This window comes from Thunnus albacares, chromosome 7, assembly GCF_914725855.1.
Source record: "Thunnus albacares chromosome 7, fThuAlb1.1, whole genome shotgun sequence".
In the NCBI taxonomy this organism is placed as follows: Eukaryota; Metazoa; Chordata; class Actinopteri; order Scombriformes; family Scombridae; genus Thunnus; species Thunnus albacares.
In genome coordinates this window covers 13,452,520-13,467,115 of record NC_058112.1, presented here as the reverse complement: position 1 = coordinate 13,467,115, position 14,596 = coordinate 13,452,520, and the positions used below count along the sequence as shown (strand labels likewise).

The 14,596-nt window shown below is 39.3% G+C and overlaps 1 protein-coding gene across 2 annotated transcripts in view; it reads right to left on the bottom strand.

The window, feature by feature from the left end:
• Positions 1 to 2,448: 2,448 nt before the first annotated feature.
• Positions 2,449 to 14,596, bottom strand: part of lrrc4ca (leucine rich repeat containing 4C, genome duplicate a) — a 50,186-nt gene continuing 38,038 nt past the window's right edge. Inside the window, exons 3-4 of one of the 2 annotated variants that reach the window (XM_044355487.1) lie at positions 6,810 to 6,938; positions 2,449 to 6,662 (exon numbers count right to left, since the gene is read on the bottom strand). In XM_044355487.1, coding sequence (XP_044211422.1) covers positions 4,665 to 6,611 — 1,947 coding nt within the window. In that variant the 5' untranslated portion in view covers positions 6,612 to 6,662; positions 6,810 to 6,938 and the 3' untranslated portion in view covers positions 2,449 to 4,664. The remainder of the gene's footprint in view (positions 6,663 to 6,809; positions 6,939 to 14,596) is intronic. The other variant, XM_044355488.1, reaches the window with a different exon arrangement.

Here is a 14,596-nt window from a genome sequence, read left to right as displayed (position 1 = left end):
TTCCTGCTCCTCTGCCTGTGCCTCTGTCTGGCAGTGACCATGGCCAGCCACTTCTCCTCCTTCCACCTGTTGCTGCATAATGGCAGGTACTGCTGTCACTGTAGATGTTACTGCTGCAGCACCTGTAGCAAACATATCTCAGATTTTTGCACATTTGGCGGCATCTGCATCAAGATTCATACTTTTTTTTGGCCTGCAACTTTCCAGCACTCCCCTTCTTTTGTTTTTGCTTATCTATCTTGACAATTGACAAAGACACCCTCCTTCATCCACAGATATTTGGCTCTGAGCCATGGCATCTGACAGAAGAAACAGAGAGGACAGTGGGGGAAGGGTGGGGCTGGCCCAGTACGAGATGAGATTGGGAAAAATGAACCAAAGGGCCACTGTCCCTGCTTTATGGGCTGGTTGGTAGCAATAATATTAAAATTAAAACTTAAAAATGTATCGGCCCCAAGGTGAGTCAGCCCACCAGGTTATGCCAGATTACCAGTCCAGCCCTGTGTTCTACAGCTTTGCCTCTTAAAGTATGAGCCTGCCAATACGGTTATATCTCTATGAATCTTCTTGTGGCACAGGATGAAAACAAGAATCAAGACAATACAGAAAAACAACAATAGTTTATTTTAACCATATTTTTGTGTATGTACTACAAACTCTGGTCTCTATAATCGATCTCCATATCTTAGGTCATGAAAGAATGCTTACATGAAAATCAATCTCTTATTCTTTTACAGCATGTTTCTCATTTTCACTTTTAGAACAGGTCGTTGGCACATGTAAAATCAAAATTTAAAAAAATTTGTTTTTGTTTTGTTTTATTCTCAAAATGTATTTTTTATATAAATCTACCACTAGAACAGCATTCCCTCTCAGAGTAAAGAACATAATGTGAAAATAAAAAGATTATTGACCAAAAATATTTAGATATCTTACATACATGAGACAGCTTGACTAAAATGCAACAAATTTACCATTTAAATTTTCAGACGATTTACCTCCAACTAAAGACAAAAAGGGAAGATGGTAACACTCTCTTTCATAAACTGAGTAGAATTGTGATCGACATCCCACCACTAGGAACTCAAACACGGACTAAATGACACACACCCAGCTCATTCTATGGTTTACAAATGTGCCAAACTCCACAGAAGTGCAATTATGTGATGAATAGTGTCTGGATGGCAAAAAACATGATACGGGGTAATTAATTATGTCCCCTAAGCCCAAACCAAACTGGATAAAAATGATCTGGGGACCTTTATTATTTAGGAATCTACCACATAAGACATGGATGTGCACACAACACATTTGTGTTGTGTGCACATCCATACTTAATAGATAAAGTTTGGTGTTTCACTCAAATTTGCTGAACATACCATATCTCCAGAATTATCTTCCTTATCAATATAACTTAGACTCGATACATTGGGTCTCTATGCTAAGTGGGCAAATTAGCTTCTTGCATTGTACATCAAATGGTATCAAAGCTCTCATAATCCTCATGAAAAACGTATGGAAAATACAAAAGAAAATTATGCTGTTTCACACGGGACTAATATTATCAAATTACCTCTGTGTTAGGCGAAAAAAAGATAATTTGCCGAGGATTTTTTACTTAACAGATTATGGACATGGATTAATAACCCATATGATCTATGCAGTTATTACAAATCAAAGGAGGACCCAAGGTAATACTAGTCCTGTGTGAAAAGGGCTTTAGATTATTATCTCTTTTAATTTCATTCTCTTTTCATATCCTTGTCAAGGGATACAGAGATGAACCGCTTGTCCTCACAAGAAAAACAACAGTATAGGGCTAAAATTCAGCTGGCAAAAACAACCTATAGTTACGTTTATGCCATCTAGTGGCTGTAATTATGACCCGCCTTATTGCCAGGAGGTGAGTTGGGTGGATGGCTAGATAGATAGATGACAAGAAGTGGACTTAGACAACTGTTCACTTCCTGTTTCCAACCGCAGGTGTCATGTTTCCAACCACGAGTCGGGACGACGAGTTTTTCAAAAACTGTAACGATTGTAGTGGTGTTTACACTTGCCATGACGACAAAGGTTGTGTAACTTTAAGGAAGTAGAAACCACGTTTCAAGTGATCATTTTTAACCCAAACCATGATCTTTCCCTGACACTAACCAAGTGGTTTTGCCTGAACCTTACAAGACCTTAACCACAGCATTGTCACACCATAAAACATGAGTGATTTGTGACAGTTTTGGAAAGTGGCATATTACGCTCATACGGGTCATTTAATTATGAGGATGTTTTGGAGATGAAGTACTTCCATATCCATCTTAAGAAGAGCTTAAAAATGTGTCTTTTAGAGTATAAAACAATCAAAGGCCCTTGTAGGCTTGCAAGGTGGCTGTAAAAGGTTTGTTTTTTTTTTAGCAATCTCCACCTGATTAGATGTACTGATGATTACTCATCAGTGCTGTTTTTCTTAAAGGATATGACTGTTGACTGCATTTTTCTTACTTTCAAAAAATCCCATGAAAAGACCAAAATCAACAATGAATTGACTTGGTTTTGGTCTTTTCTTTTTTGAATTTGCTGCCAGTACCAAACATAGAATATCAACCATATCCTTTAATGGAGTTCAGTGCCAGGCTGGCAAATTGGTGAGCTAGGTTGAATTGGTTCTCACAAATGTGCTCAAACATACGTATATTGAGATCCCTTATTTTGCTGTAATTTGATTGTTTCAAAAATATTGAACATGTGGATAGACAAGATGGTAACTTGGGAAATCATAAACTTTTCACAGACACCTTTCAAGCCTACAGAGGATGAGTGTTTGATACTTACAGCATAGTACAGATTTCATCCATGGTGACTCCACAGACATACTTTACACAATCTTAAACAGCAGTTTTTGTGAAGTGTAATAACTTATTGTAACACCTCCATGTGATGTAAAGGCAAAACTGAATTAAGCATGACAGAGGCTTGACCTTTTTGTATATTTCATCGTAGGGGAGCAAAAAGTGAACTTATTCACCAAAAGTAAACCTTGGGCATTTTCCTAAGTATTGGATCTGACAAATACTTGCCTAACCTCTGCATTTATGGTGCCTGGCACCATTTTTCACGGTGGGGACTTTGAAATGGTTTCCAGGGTATGGTGCCTGCAGAACTGTGCCCATCCAAAGCCCATGGGCACATCAATTAAAATGTAAATTGTGTTGGGTGAGATAGGCAGGTGCAACACAAACATCTGGTTGATGCCCGATCCCACACATTCACCCCTAAAGCCTCTAGCAGCGTAAGCCCTGCCGCTCAGGGCCAAGTCCTGTGGTTGGCAGGGGCAGGGTGTGAATCTGGGACTGCCAGGCACTGCCCATGAGGAAATGTGGCACACAGATGACAGGCAATGTGATCAGACAGCTGTATAAAGGGTTTAAGCTCTTCTTCAGCTCACAAGTCTACTTCTTACAGCACTCAGTCCTGCAGTGCTGCAGATGAGGTAAGGGGTCCCAACATGAAAAAGGTGGCTTCAATGCATCATCTTCATATGCAACAGTACAAAGCACTGTAAGGTAAAGGTGAGGCCAGGATACACTAGAAATGTTTGGAGGCAGTGCACTTGAAGAGCCAGAATTTTAGATCATCTACATTTTTCACTAGAGTTTTGATCTTTACAGCTTTTCCCTACCAAGATCAGAATTGCTTATTGTGTTTACATTTTCTCTATAATAAACTGAAGACAGCCCTGGGAAGCTAGAAACTTGAGTACAGACAAGTTGCAATTAGGGATAAAATTATGTTATGCATATATTAGGAACACAAAGACAAATGTAGCTAAGTTTCTTTCATAGTTAATCAATAGAATTTAATTTAACTAAAATGTTCTTCTAATAGTGATCCCCGACTTTTACAATAGCAGAACATAGGACATACAGTATTTCTCTCATTTAAGTTCCTCATTCTGTTGATGACAGAGCAGAGAGTGCCTAATATGTATGTGACAAATATAATTAAACATTGAATTCTGATCAAATTTCATCACTGACAGTTCTGTCACTCACTGTAAAATAATGAACAAGTGTTTAATCCATCCCAGTTACAGGTGATCATAAAATATTTCATCACTTAATCCACAACTGGAGAAAATCACTAATGTGCTCTAGATTCCTTTGATACATGGGGAAAATAAGGTTGCTATCCCATCTGATCAAAAGTCTGCATTTTACCAAAAATGACAAAAAATAAAAAATTAAAAATAAAATAAAACAAACAATAATTTGCTTCATGAGTTCTGCTTAGACAGGGGTCTTCAGAGTTTGAAAGCATATAAGTAAACCAGTCCCGTGAAATGAGAGGAAGAAAAAAAATCATGAATTAAGTGCTGAAAAAATAATTGCAGAATACAGTTTTTCTTGATTTAACCACAATAGTTTTTTTTTCTTAAATAAATAACTTCTGTTTTGTAAAGACACTTTTTGAAACAGTAGACATACCCTAATTCCCAAAGTCATTGAATAAACACCACCGACCACTGATTTGCCAAACACACAGTCTGTTCTTCTATGTTTGAGCCACAGTCCTCAAAATCAATTGTTAGCAATGTCCTGTCAGTAAGGTCTTTATGTAATTCCATCAGTTTTATAATGTCTCATTTCGAAAAAAAAAAAAAAAAAAAAGTATTAGATTTGGGTCTCTTGTACATTGTCTTTTGAGCTGGCCCGGATTAACAAAGGTTCGTGCGCTGAGCTGTGTATGGAGTTGATAGTAGAGGCATGGTTGTATGCAGTCTTATAAGTGTTATAGTGGTTGAGGTGCTCATGCTCGAGAGGAGGCAGCGTCAGGTGGCCCTCCATGCCTGGGCCTCCTGTTACACAATCCTCATCCACATTGATGATCTCAATGGTGCGTGTGGGTGCGTGGTGGTTCTGCTGGTGGTGCTGTTTACGCATCTTGTAGAAGATGATTAGCATGACAGCTGCCATGAGTGTGATTGCAACAAAGCAGCCAATGATGATCTTGGTCGTCTTCATGACCTCATCCAAGCCATTCAGTGAGCCCTCCCCACCCAGCTCCGTGACAGGGATTGTATAAGTCTTCTCTGTGGCGCGGGTGGAAAGTGGGGTCCGGACTGTGGTGGTGGTTGTAGAGGTGGGTGAAACAGACTCCCATGTGCCAGCAGACGGGGTGGGGCCCACCTTCTGTTGCACAGTAGTGGTGACGACATCATTATGTGGTGTTTCTATGGTCTCTACTGTCACTGTGGTGAAGTAGCTGAAGCTGCTGTTCTCTGTAGAGGATACATTGAGTGTGGCAGATGCTGTTGTGTTACCTGCAGAATTACTGACCATACATGTATACGTGCCCGTGTCCTGCATGGTAACATTGGTGAAGTTCAGAGTGCCATCATTCAGCACTGAGATTCTGACCTTGTATGCACCGTGTGTCATGATAGAACCATTGGGTGTAATCCAGCTCACTGATGTCAAAGAACTGGCTCTACATTTCAACTCTGCAGCACTTCCTTCTGTTACATTTAGGTCAGCAGGGGGCTCCACAATAACAGGAGCATAACAGTGAAAGTAGTTCTGGTCCAGCTCACCAATGTATCGCCCCTTGTGGTGAGCTGGTGAGCTGCAGCGGGCACAGCAGCTGGTGTTTGCTGGTACCATCTCCTTAAGCCACCAACTTAGCCAGAGGATGTCACAGTTACAATTCCACGGGTTGTGGTGCAAGTGCACCCTCTCCAGGTGATGCAAAGGAGTGAACAGATCATGGGGCAAGAGGGTAAGGTTGTTGTGGGCTAAATTAAGCTCCACTAGTGACTGCAGATCATCAAAGGAGTTCCTTTCAATGGTCTGGATCTGGGCATGCATCATCCATAGCTTCTGCAAATGGATGAGCCCTTTAAAAGAGCCAGGGCGGATGACAGATAGCTGGTTCCCCGACATCTCCAATTCATCCAGCTTCACCAGGGGAATAAGATTGGGAATTTCCTTCAGATTGCACATTCCCAGATTTAAGTAGCGCAGATTGCTCAGCCCTTCAAAGGCCCCCTCAGATATGTAGGAGAGCCGCTTGAGCTCCCCAAGGTCCAACCGTCGTAATGAGGGCACTCTATTGAAAGCATAGGAGGGAATGCTCTCTATGGGGTTATTCCTCAGCCAAAGCTCCTTTAGTTTGGACAGGTACTCAAATGCTCCGTTTGGGATGGTGGTGAGGCGGTTATCAAAAAGCTCCAAGGTATTGAGGCTGGCCAGTCCATTGAAGGCCCCCAGCTCAATTTTGCGTATGTGATTTTTACTCAGCTGCAGGATCTCCAAATGTCTTAGGTGTTTGAAGCTGTCTACCTTGATGACCTGAATGAGATTTTCTTGCAGATTCAGGTAGCGTGTGTTGGTAGAGATTCCATCAGGGACATCTCGCAGGCCCCGGCGGGTGCAGATGACTTTGCTGAATTGGTTACTACAGGAGCAGACAGAGGGGCACGTCTGAGCACGTACCAACCCTGCCACCACCAGCAGCTGGAGGGCCAGGAGCAGCACAAACAAAGGGTCGGACAAGGCCCGGTTCCACCTAGGACCTCGCATCATCTGCTGCTGCTGAGAGGAGGTCATCTTGTTTAACATTCATAATTCATTGACTGGTCTTCCACTCTTTGGAAAGAGGATTTGGGCCCACTGAAATGAAAAAAGAAGAGCTATGTTAGATAATGCACAGGTCCAATAAGAACATAAGATTTGAAAGTTTTCAGTTAAAAATCCTCTCTGAGTTTGTGTAGCTGTTGTAGGTACTAGCCACTAATAATCACACACACACCCACTCACATAAACTGTAACCTTGATGGAGTGCCTTATATCCATTTCCGTTTCTGGGTGCACTGTCCTCCTCGCACTCTCAATCTCAGTCACATAAAACAAAATCACAATGAAGCTGCCGACTTCTGTGCAGTATCTCTGCAGGAGGAGGAAGGGAAAGAAGAAAAGCAGCTATGACTGCTGTGTTGTGTGATTTATGTTTGAGACTGGGGGGACATAAATAATAAGGAAGCTCACCACCCACCAGTCCTTCAATTGAGTCAAGATATCTGGAAACGTCTGATTACAACTCCAAGTTCCTCAAAGGCACGTATGTGACTGAAATGTCAAACAAGCGAGCCAAAATGGAAACAGAGTTTGTTTTTGTGTAACTCTTTATATATCATACCAGAAAAAAATACGGAAATACAAACAATGCATTAGATTTACTGTGTGCAAGAGCAATGACGCAATGGCATGAGTATGACTGAATTACTGATGTTTATTCTTTCTATGCTATCTTCCTCTTTCTACTTAATATTGCCAATATACCTGAACGTTGTTCATGTTGTCATGGTTGCACAGTGAATACTGGTGCAAAAAAGTTGATATTTATACAGTATGAAAGGTAAACAAGCACTAACATGAAGCAAGAAATAAAAAAACAACTGGCAAGGTGTGGAAAAAATAATAATTTGCGTGCGTTGGAGGGAAGATGGCAACCATGGTAACACTACTGGAGGTTGGCTGACATGGCTCTGAATTGTCAAGATTATCGGACACTGTGTGAATGGGTAAAATATTATTTCCTGTGTGGTGCTGGTATGTGGTGCTGGAGATGAAATTGGAAATTGTGTATACATTTGATGAAGTATGTGTCATTTAAGCTTCACTTTCCTGTTGCAATACTACATAAGTGAAATATCACTGCGACAATACATTACTAGAGGGCAACTGACATGGATATACAACAGCAATGTTCACCAACTAATGCATATAATTATTGTAGAATGCAAATACTAGATATGCATACTGAACATCACTATTTCAGAGCTGCAATGACATTGGTTATTACTGTCATGGAAGGCAAGGCTTTATTTCTCACCAAGTGAAAGACAGGAACACTCTGAGCAGGTTGGAAGTGACTCGGAGAGCTAACACAGATAAAGAGAAACATTTATAGAGTCTCTAATCTATTTGACCTGAATGTTTTCCAATGTGGGAGGAAACTGGAGCACATTCAGAAAATCAATGCGAACATGAAGAAAAAATTTGAACTTCACACAGAAAGCGCTATAGTTACAGTAGAAACCTATGGTGAAATGTGCTGCATGTGAACTGTAGCTACAAATAGCTATGGCTGATGTTACACTCAGTCATAACAAAAAACCCTTTCTTGTCACACAAATAAGAAGAGTAATCATATGAGTTCTAAGAGACGTACTGGGACATATTCAATGAACAAAGTGACAAAGCTGCCATACTGCAATAAGGTAATTAAAAGAAACATTGTTGTTTCTTGTCATTGTGTCAGTTGTTCTTGACACTGTGAGTTTTGTGCTCAGAATAATAAAATTGGATTTCATTCATAAATGGTGTATGGAATTTTAAAAAATGATAAGATATACTGTAAATAGATCAGAGTGTTTTTTTTCTTTTCACTGTTGAAAAGCAAATACTTTACATGAAGACATGCATGAACATCAGACAGCTCAAAGTTGAATTAGAAACCCTTGAGAAGAATGTGCTGACACACACACACACAAAAAGAATCCCAGATTTCACCACCTCACTTTTCTGCAGTGTTAAAACAGCTGATTTCTGAACAGAATAGAAAAAATCAGCTACATGAACACTGTTGTGGGATTGCAGTATTTTCTCCCTCTATACAGTACGTTCAACACACAGCATAATCTGCAACAGAAAGCTGTTCACTTAAGAACGAGCAGGCTATTACTGTAACTACTGATTAATTGCTTGATTACTGACTCCATTAATTCTTCAATTACAAAATTCAAATTCCAAGCAGCCAAAGCCTGAGGGTAGAGAAACAGTGTGTTTTCATGCTGGGGACCAGGCAAATGTGAGAGGGATCACACACCAGGCTGAAAATCACAATCCATTATGGTGGCTTTAATTTGTTAGGAATTAAAACCTTGCACAAAACAATTGACTCTGGTAGAATCCAGGGCACAATATGAGGTTTCTGCTTGCATGTTCTACTGGCCCTGTCAGAAGTGAGTTTTGGTGGTAAAACAGAACATTTCCAGGAATATATACACTTACTATTCAGACAAGTACAGTGCTTTTGAAGGTGAAATTCCATCAATAATATGCCCAACTAGAAAAGAGGCTGCACAGTTTAGATTTGTGAATAACTATCCCTTGGATAAGAAATCCCTGTATCTTATTCCACTATTTACTCATCCTCCCATTCAACATCAAACCTCAAAAAGAGATAAACAATGAATCAGCAGAACAGAATCCAAATTATGGCAGCGGAAAAGACGAAGTTAATTTACAAAGCAAAACAATATGTCCTCACACTGACAATGAAAGCAGCGAAATTGGATTTACGTAGTGCAGTGAAGGAATTAGATAAAAAGAGATAAGGAAAATGAGATTAAGAAAAGAAAGCATTTTTTAAAACTTTTGTCCTAACAGATTATGAACTGCAAGTTAACACTTTGTCTGGCAGAGAGTACTAACGCATGACTCAGATTAGCAGAACTGCAGACAATTGAAGAGCAAGATCTGCAATATTTTTTAATTATTTGTGGTTTATAAAATGGACACAATTCACACTGAAGCCAACCATATAGAAAAACTTGCTCATATACAGACAGCTGTAAATGAAAATATACCTTCTCAGATGACAAAAACCTTAACATCTTGCACATCACATGAAAAAATGCCATAATGGAAATTCATATGATCCTTATACATTCTTTTAATCAGGGCATTATTTACTACAGTACATATCATTATATGGATGCTGTAATGTTTATAGCTTGTAATATTTCCTATGTTGTATTTTGATAATGTTTTATTTTATCCACGAGGGTGTGCTTTTGGTTCATTGTTGTAGTATGTTTGGAAAAAATGCAAGACTATTAGAGCCCAGATATGGCTGCGGTAGTGGAGAGACAAACATGTACCACTGAGGGAAAAAAAAGAACGGTAATGCTTTAGATTACAGCCCACAATGTATACCAAAATTATTCAAAATTTACTGTGTAATGTTTTGTGGTAATTGTGCAAAGTACAGTACATACCAATTCATACATATAGGTATAAGGAACAAGATGTGAAGTTAGGGAATAAAAGGGTGACACAAATGGGAATACGAACTTAATAATTTAAACTGTAGGTACCTATTCTAATATTATTAGAATAGGCCCCTACTGAGCAACAATCTGCTGTTTGGGAAGCATATTTAAAGATAACTTATGGAGCTTAGCATAAGTTCAAGCAGGAAGGCTATCTATTACTCATTCATTCATTCTCATTCCTCTCTCTCTCTCCCTGTGCTTCTCCTGTTCTCATATCAGCTGATTAGGGGCATTACTCTTAGTTAACAAATCCAATTCTGCCACGATTTCTATCAGCCTATCATATCTTAGCTGCCAAACTTTAAATCTGTTCATCTCTCTGTTGCTGTCAATTGTCATTTCAGTGTGAATCGTTGCAACCCTCCGCCACCCCATTCACCTCCACTTCATCACGTCAGCGCCAGGTCCGAGATGACCAGAAGCCCGCCCCTCATCTCATCATCCAGATCCCAATATTCCCTTATTCATCACTACCATAATAAAATTATTGTCACTTAAAAAATTGAAGACTCTCTTGATTGAAATACTGTAAGTATTTTTAACTACAGGACACCTATTCTGATATTAGGGGGCACAATATGACCATTACTGAGCAACAAAGCTGGATATTCATGACAGGTTTTCAGTTCAGTTGTAGAAACCTCATCATAAAAAACTGTACTCTTACTGTACTCTGTAACCACAAACAGCAACCTGTGCAATAACAGTGTCAATTTATCCACAAAAACCCGTACCACCTCAGGCTTCTGACATTCCCTGTACACTACTTTGTAGTTTCCCTACCTCTTTTCGTTATCAAATATATATAAGTGCTACAGAACATTATGCCATCTTCCAGCTTTGTTGCTCAGTAATGGTCATACTGTACCCTGTAATAACAGAATAGGTACCTGGTGGTTATAAATACCATAGTACAAGGCCGTATTCAGACCAAATCAGGTGGTGCAGCAAAAATGCCAGTCCTCCCATTCATTTGAATGGGGGTAGTGCGTTTTGGCTGCAGCCATTTTACCCGCCACAGCGCCACACTGGACTGCAGCCGGAAAGTTGAGCCAGAGTCAACTTTTGGAAAAACGCAACCTGATGTCACTGCGGCAGAAGGCTGTGGTGGCCAATCAGAGAGATCAGACTGATCAGAGTTGTAAACTCTGCCATGAGGGAGTACAAAGACGTCATTAGGAGGAGGGGAGGACATTTCTCTTAGTTTGATAATATGGTCGAGCGAGCAAGAGAGTGAATGAAGAGAGGGAGCACTGGTAGAGAAAAAGCCAGTGAATCAGATCAATAAAATGTTATTTTCTGATTGTTTCACAGTGGTTACATTCTAGACCACAAATAAACACGCCCCTACCCCCACACACCTCTGCTCGACCCTGCGGCTGAACACCACACCACCTGATTTAGTCTGAGGCCTAAGTCCTCCCAAATGCCAGATTGTTTCTCAGAGGGTCAGACATACCCAGTAATATTAGAATAGGTACCCTTTAGTTAGAAAATACCTACAGTACTCTACTGGTGCACCATTACTACAAAAAATTACACTGTAAATTGGGAATAATTAGGCTGTATGTCGTGGGCTGTAATCTAAAGTATTAACAAAAGGACTTCCTGAAAATATCAGTTTGTTTTAGTTTTAGCAGGACGGTGTTGTGTGCAGTCAACATAAAAATCAATAGAAATAGTATGTATGTATGAAATAGGTTATGTTGCCAAAGGAGCATGTAAATGGAGACATACATTTTCAATGACTCATAATTTAACTCTTGTAAAAATAGTTAAAAGAAAGTAAACTTCTTTTAGTAAATGATAATGGTATATGCAAGTATACACATGTATACAGTAAACATTTGTTATTCAAGAAGTGCTTCAATAGTGAGCATACATGGGCCATCTGTTCGATGTATTTTAAAGAGTGCCAAACTATTGTGGCACAAGCTGATATTTACTATGATAATGCATAATACATGATCAAAAACTCGACAACATATAGTACTTTTTTTTATAATGCAGTAACATTGTTGAATGTTTATGCTACTACACAGGCCTGGAGATGTATGAATCAACTAAAGAAGACACATTTATATATGCCTGTAAAGGATGCCACATTGTTTCTCACATAATGGTTTAGTTACGTCAAGCAAACAGCTCCTCACTCCCTTCTCCTCAAAGCCTCCCTGAGGATCTGCCATCAGACCACTTAAAGGTGACCAATGGGAATTAACTTTGGCAGCCATAGAAACAAGAGACTAATCCTTTTGCATGACACACTTAATCAATACCCATACTGCATAAATACAACAGCTGTCTTTCTTATATTGCTCAGCTCTCTGTGTCTTTCAGAGCAATGACCACACTTCCTGGTCTTCACACCAGCTGCATTTAACAACATATATAACAGATACAGATGTATTCTGGTTATGCACAGAGAAACAAGGGCTCAACTTTTTGAATGGCACAGAAAAATATGGATATGTTTAGTTTATAAAATGTATATATATAGAAGGATAACTACAAACTACAAACAGCTGACTGTTAAAGACAGACAAACAGCATTCTCCTGTCCTAAAAGTCTGATGGTTTGTTGTTCCATCCATGTACCCTGACCTCCCTCTTTTACTCTACAACACACTATTTCCTCATTTGCTCTTGATTGAAAAGCATCATAATTCCTATATCTGCTAGAGGGCTTTTTCACTTGAATTTACACATACAGCATGTTTTTGGGGGGATTTGCTCAAATGACTGATGCTGTCATTTTTTGTGGGAGGACAGGACATGTTTTTCTCAAAGAAAAATGGACATATCAGAAAGGAAATTGATACTAGGTTTCCAAACATGTGAAAAACAATCATAATGACTATTTGATTTGTTTTCGTAAGCCTATCGACCTACAGATAACTGGGGCAATACTGAAGCTAGTAAATTTATTTCGAGATTTTTTATTTGTATAAAATAAGCTGCTGGTCCTGCTGTCCAGCAAAGCATTTACCCCTTTTTAATGTCTCTGTCTGCCTGTCTGTCTGTCTTAGGTTTCATTATATCACTCTACCATTATTTCTGTGGCTGAATGCACAGCTACAATCCTGTCGATGGTTTCACCAGTGCACACAGCAGTTTCCACTGGGTCCCACTCCCAGGCCTTTTCATAAGTACTGTAATTCTGGAGTCTGTATCGTATTTTTGCATTATAAATCAGCCAGAAAAGGCTGAATGAATTATTTAGCAGGGCTACAGGAAATTCTAGTGGGGCTAAAGCCCCCTAAAATAGGTCTGATGACGTCACTGCTTGGCAAGAAGCATTAAGTGATTTTCTTATGCTCTCTTTCCATGGTCAACAAACACTTCCTGTCTTTTGTTTTTAAAAACACATTCATGGCTTGATTTGAAAAGTGAGGAAAGTGAGATGGGACTAACTTCACTCAGTTAATGCTTGAGTGCCTGCTGATTATGAACTTTTTTATGAAGAGTGACTGACAGAAGCTTTGGCTTTCACACTACATGGCATGGAAGGGGGAGGATAATGGGAGATTGTAGAATGAGAGACATGTTTGACAGGGGAAGGTCGGCATGTATTCTATTCTTGAAAGAGAGAGAGAGGGAGAGAGGGAGCGAACAAGACAGAGAGATTAATGAGATATAAATCAAATCAGGTCACTTCTTGCTAATGCCAGCAATCTTGCAACAGCTCCAAATATAAACCAGAATCCTTTACGGATTCCAGTGTGGGAGGGATACCCACCACATGCATCACACGCCTTCTCCTTTTTTCCTTCTCTTCTACCTCACAGCATAAACATGCTAGACACACAATGAGTGGTGTAATAAATAGATTGGATGGAGGTAGGCTGTAGTTATCATATGGTCATATTTTGCAAGAGTTGTTTTGTCACTCTTTATCTTAACCACTGTGTTAGGATTTCATGGGGTAAAGACAGGACCTCTTCCCCTTGAGCTATTATCAGTGGCTGCTGTGTATCTACCGAGACATTTGTGTTAATATTTTGAAGCTGATAACAGTGTGTTACTCTGTATGACTCAACTGCTTTGCTTCTATTTGTAATTAAAATACATTATTTGTCGTCTAGATGACACACTTTTTCAGTCCTAGAATCTAATTGAAAATAATGTATGATTATCATCACAATTATGCATAAATTGTCTCCACATGACAAAGGGTAAAATAGTAGGGATGATAAAAGAGACTTGTATTACTCTTTTATTTATTTGTCTGTATTCATAATAATCCATCTCTTTTGTTTATTGGTCTCTCATTTACTTATTTATTTCTATAATACCCCATAATAAGTTTATTTAGAGATTGCAACATACTGACCATTTGTACTAAAGTAATTTATTTTAAATTACCTCCTGCAGCACACTCCTAACAGCATACTGTATATGAACAACATATATGATTATTTATTTAGGTGGGTTTCAGTAATTAATACACAGCAGAAAGCAATGGAAATGAGGAGTAACACAAGT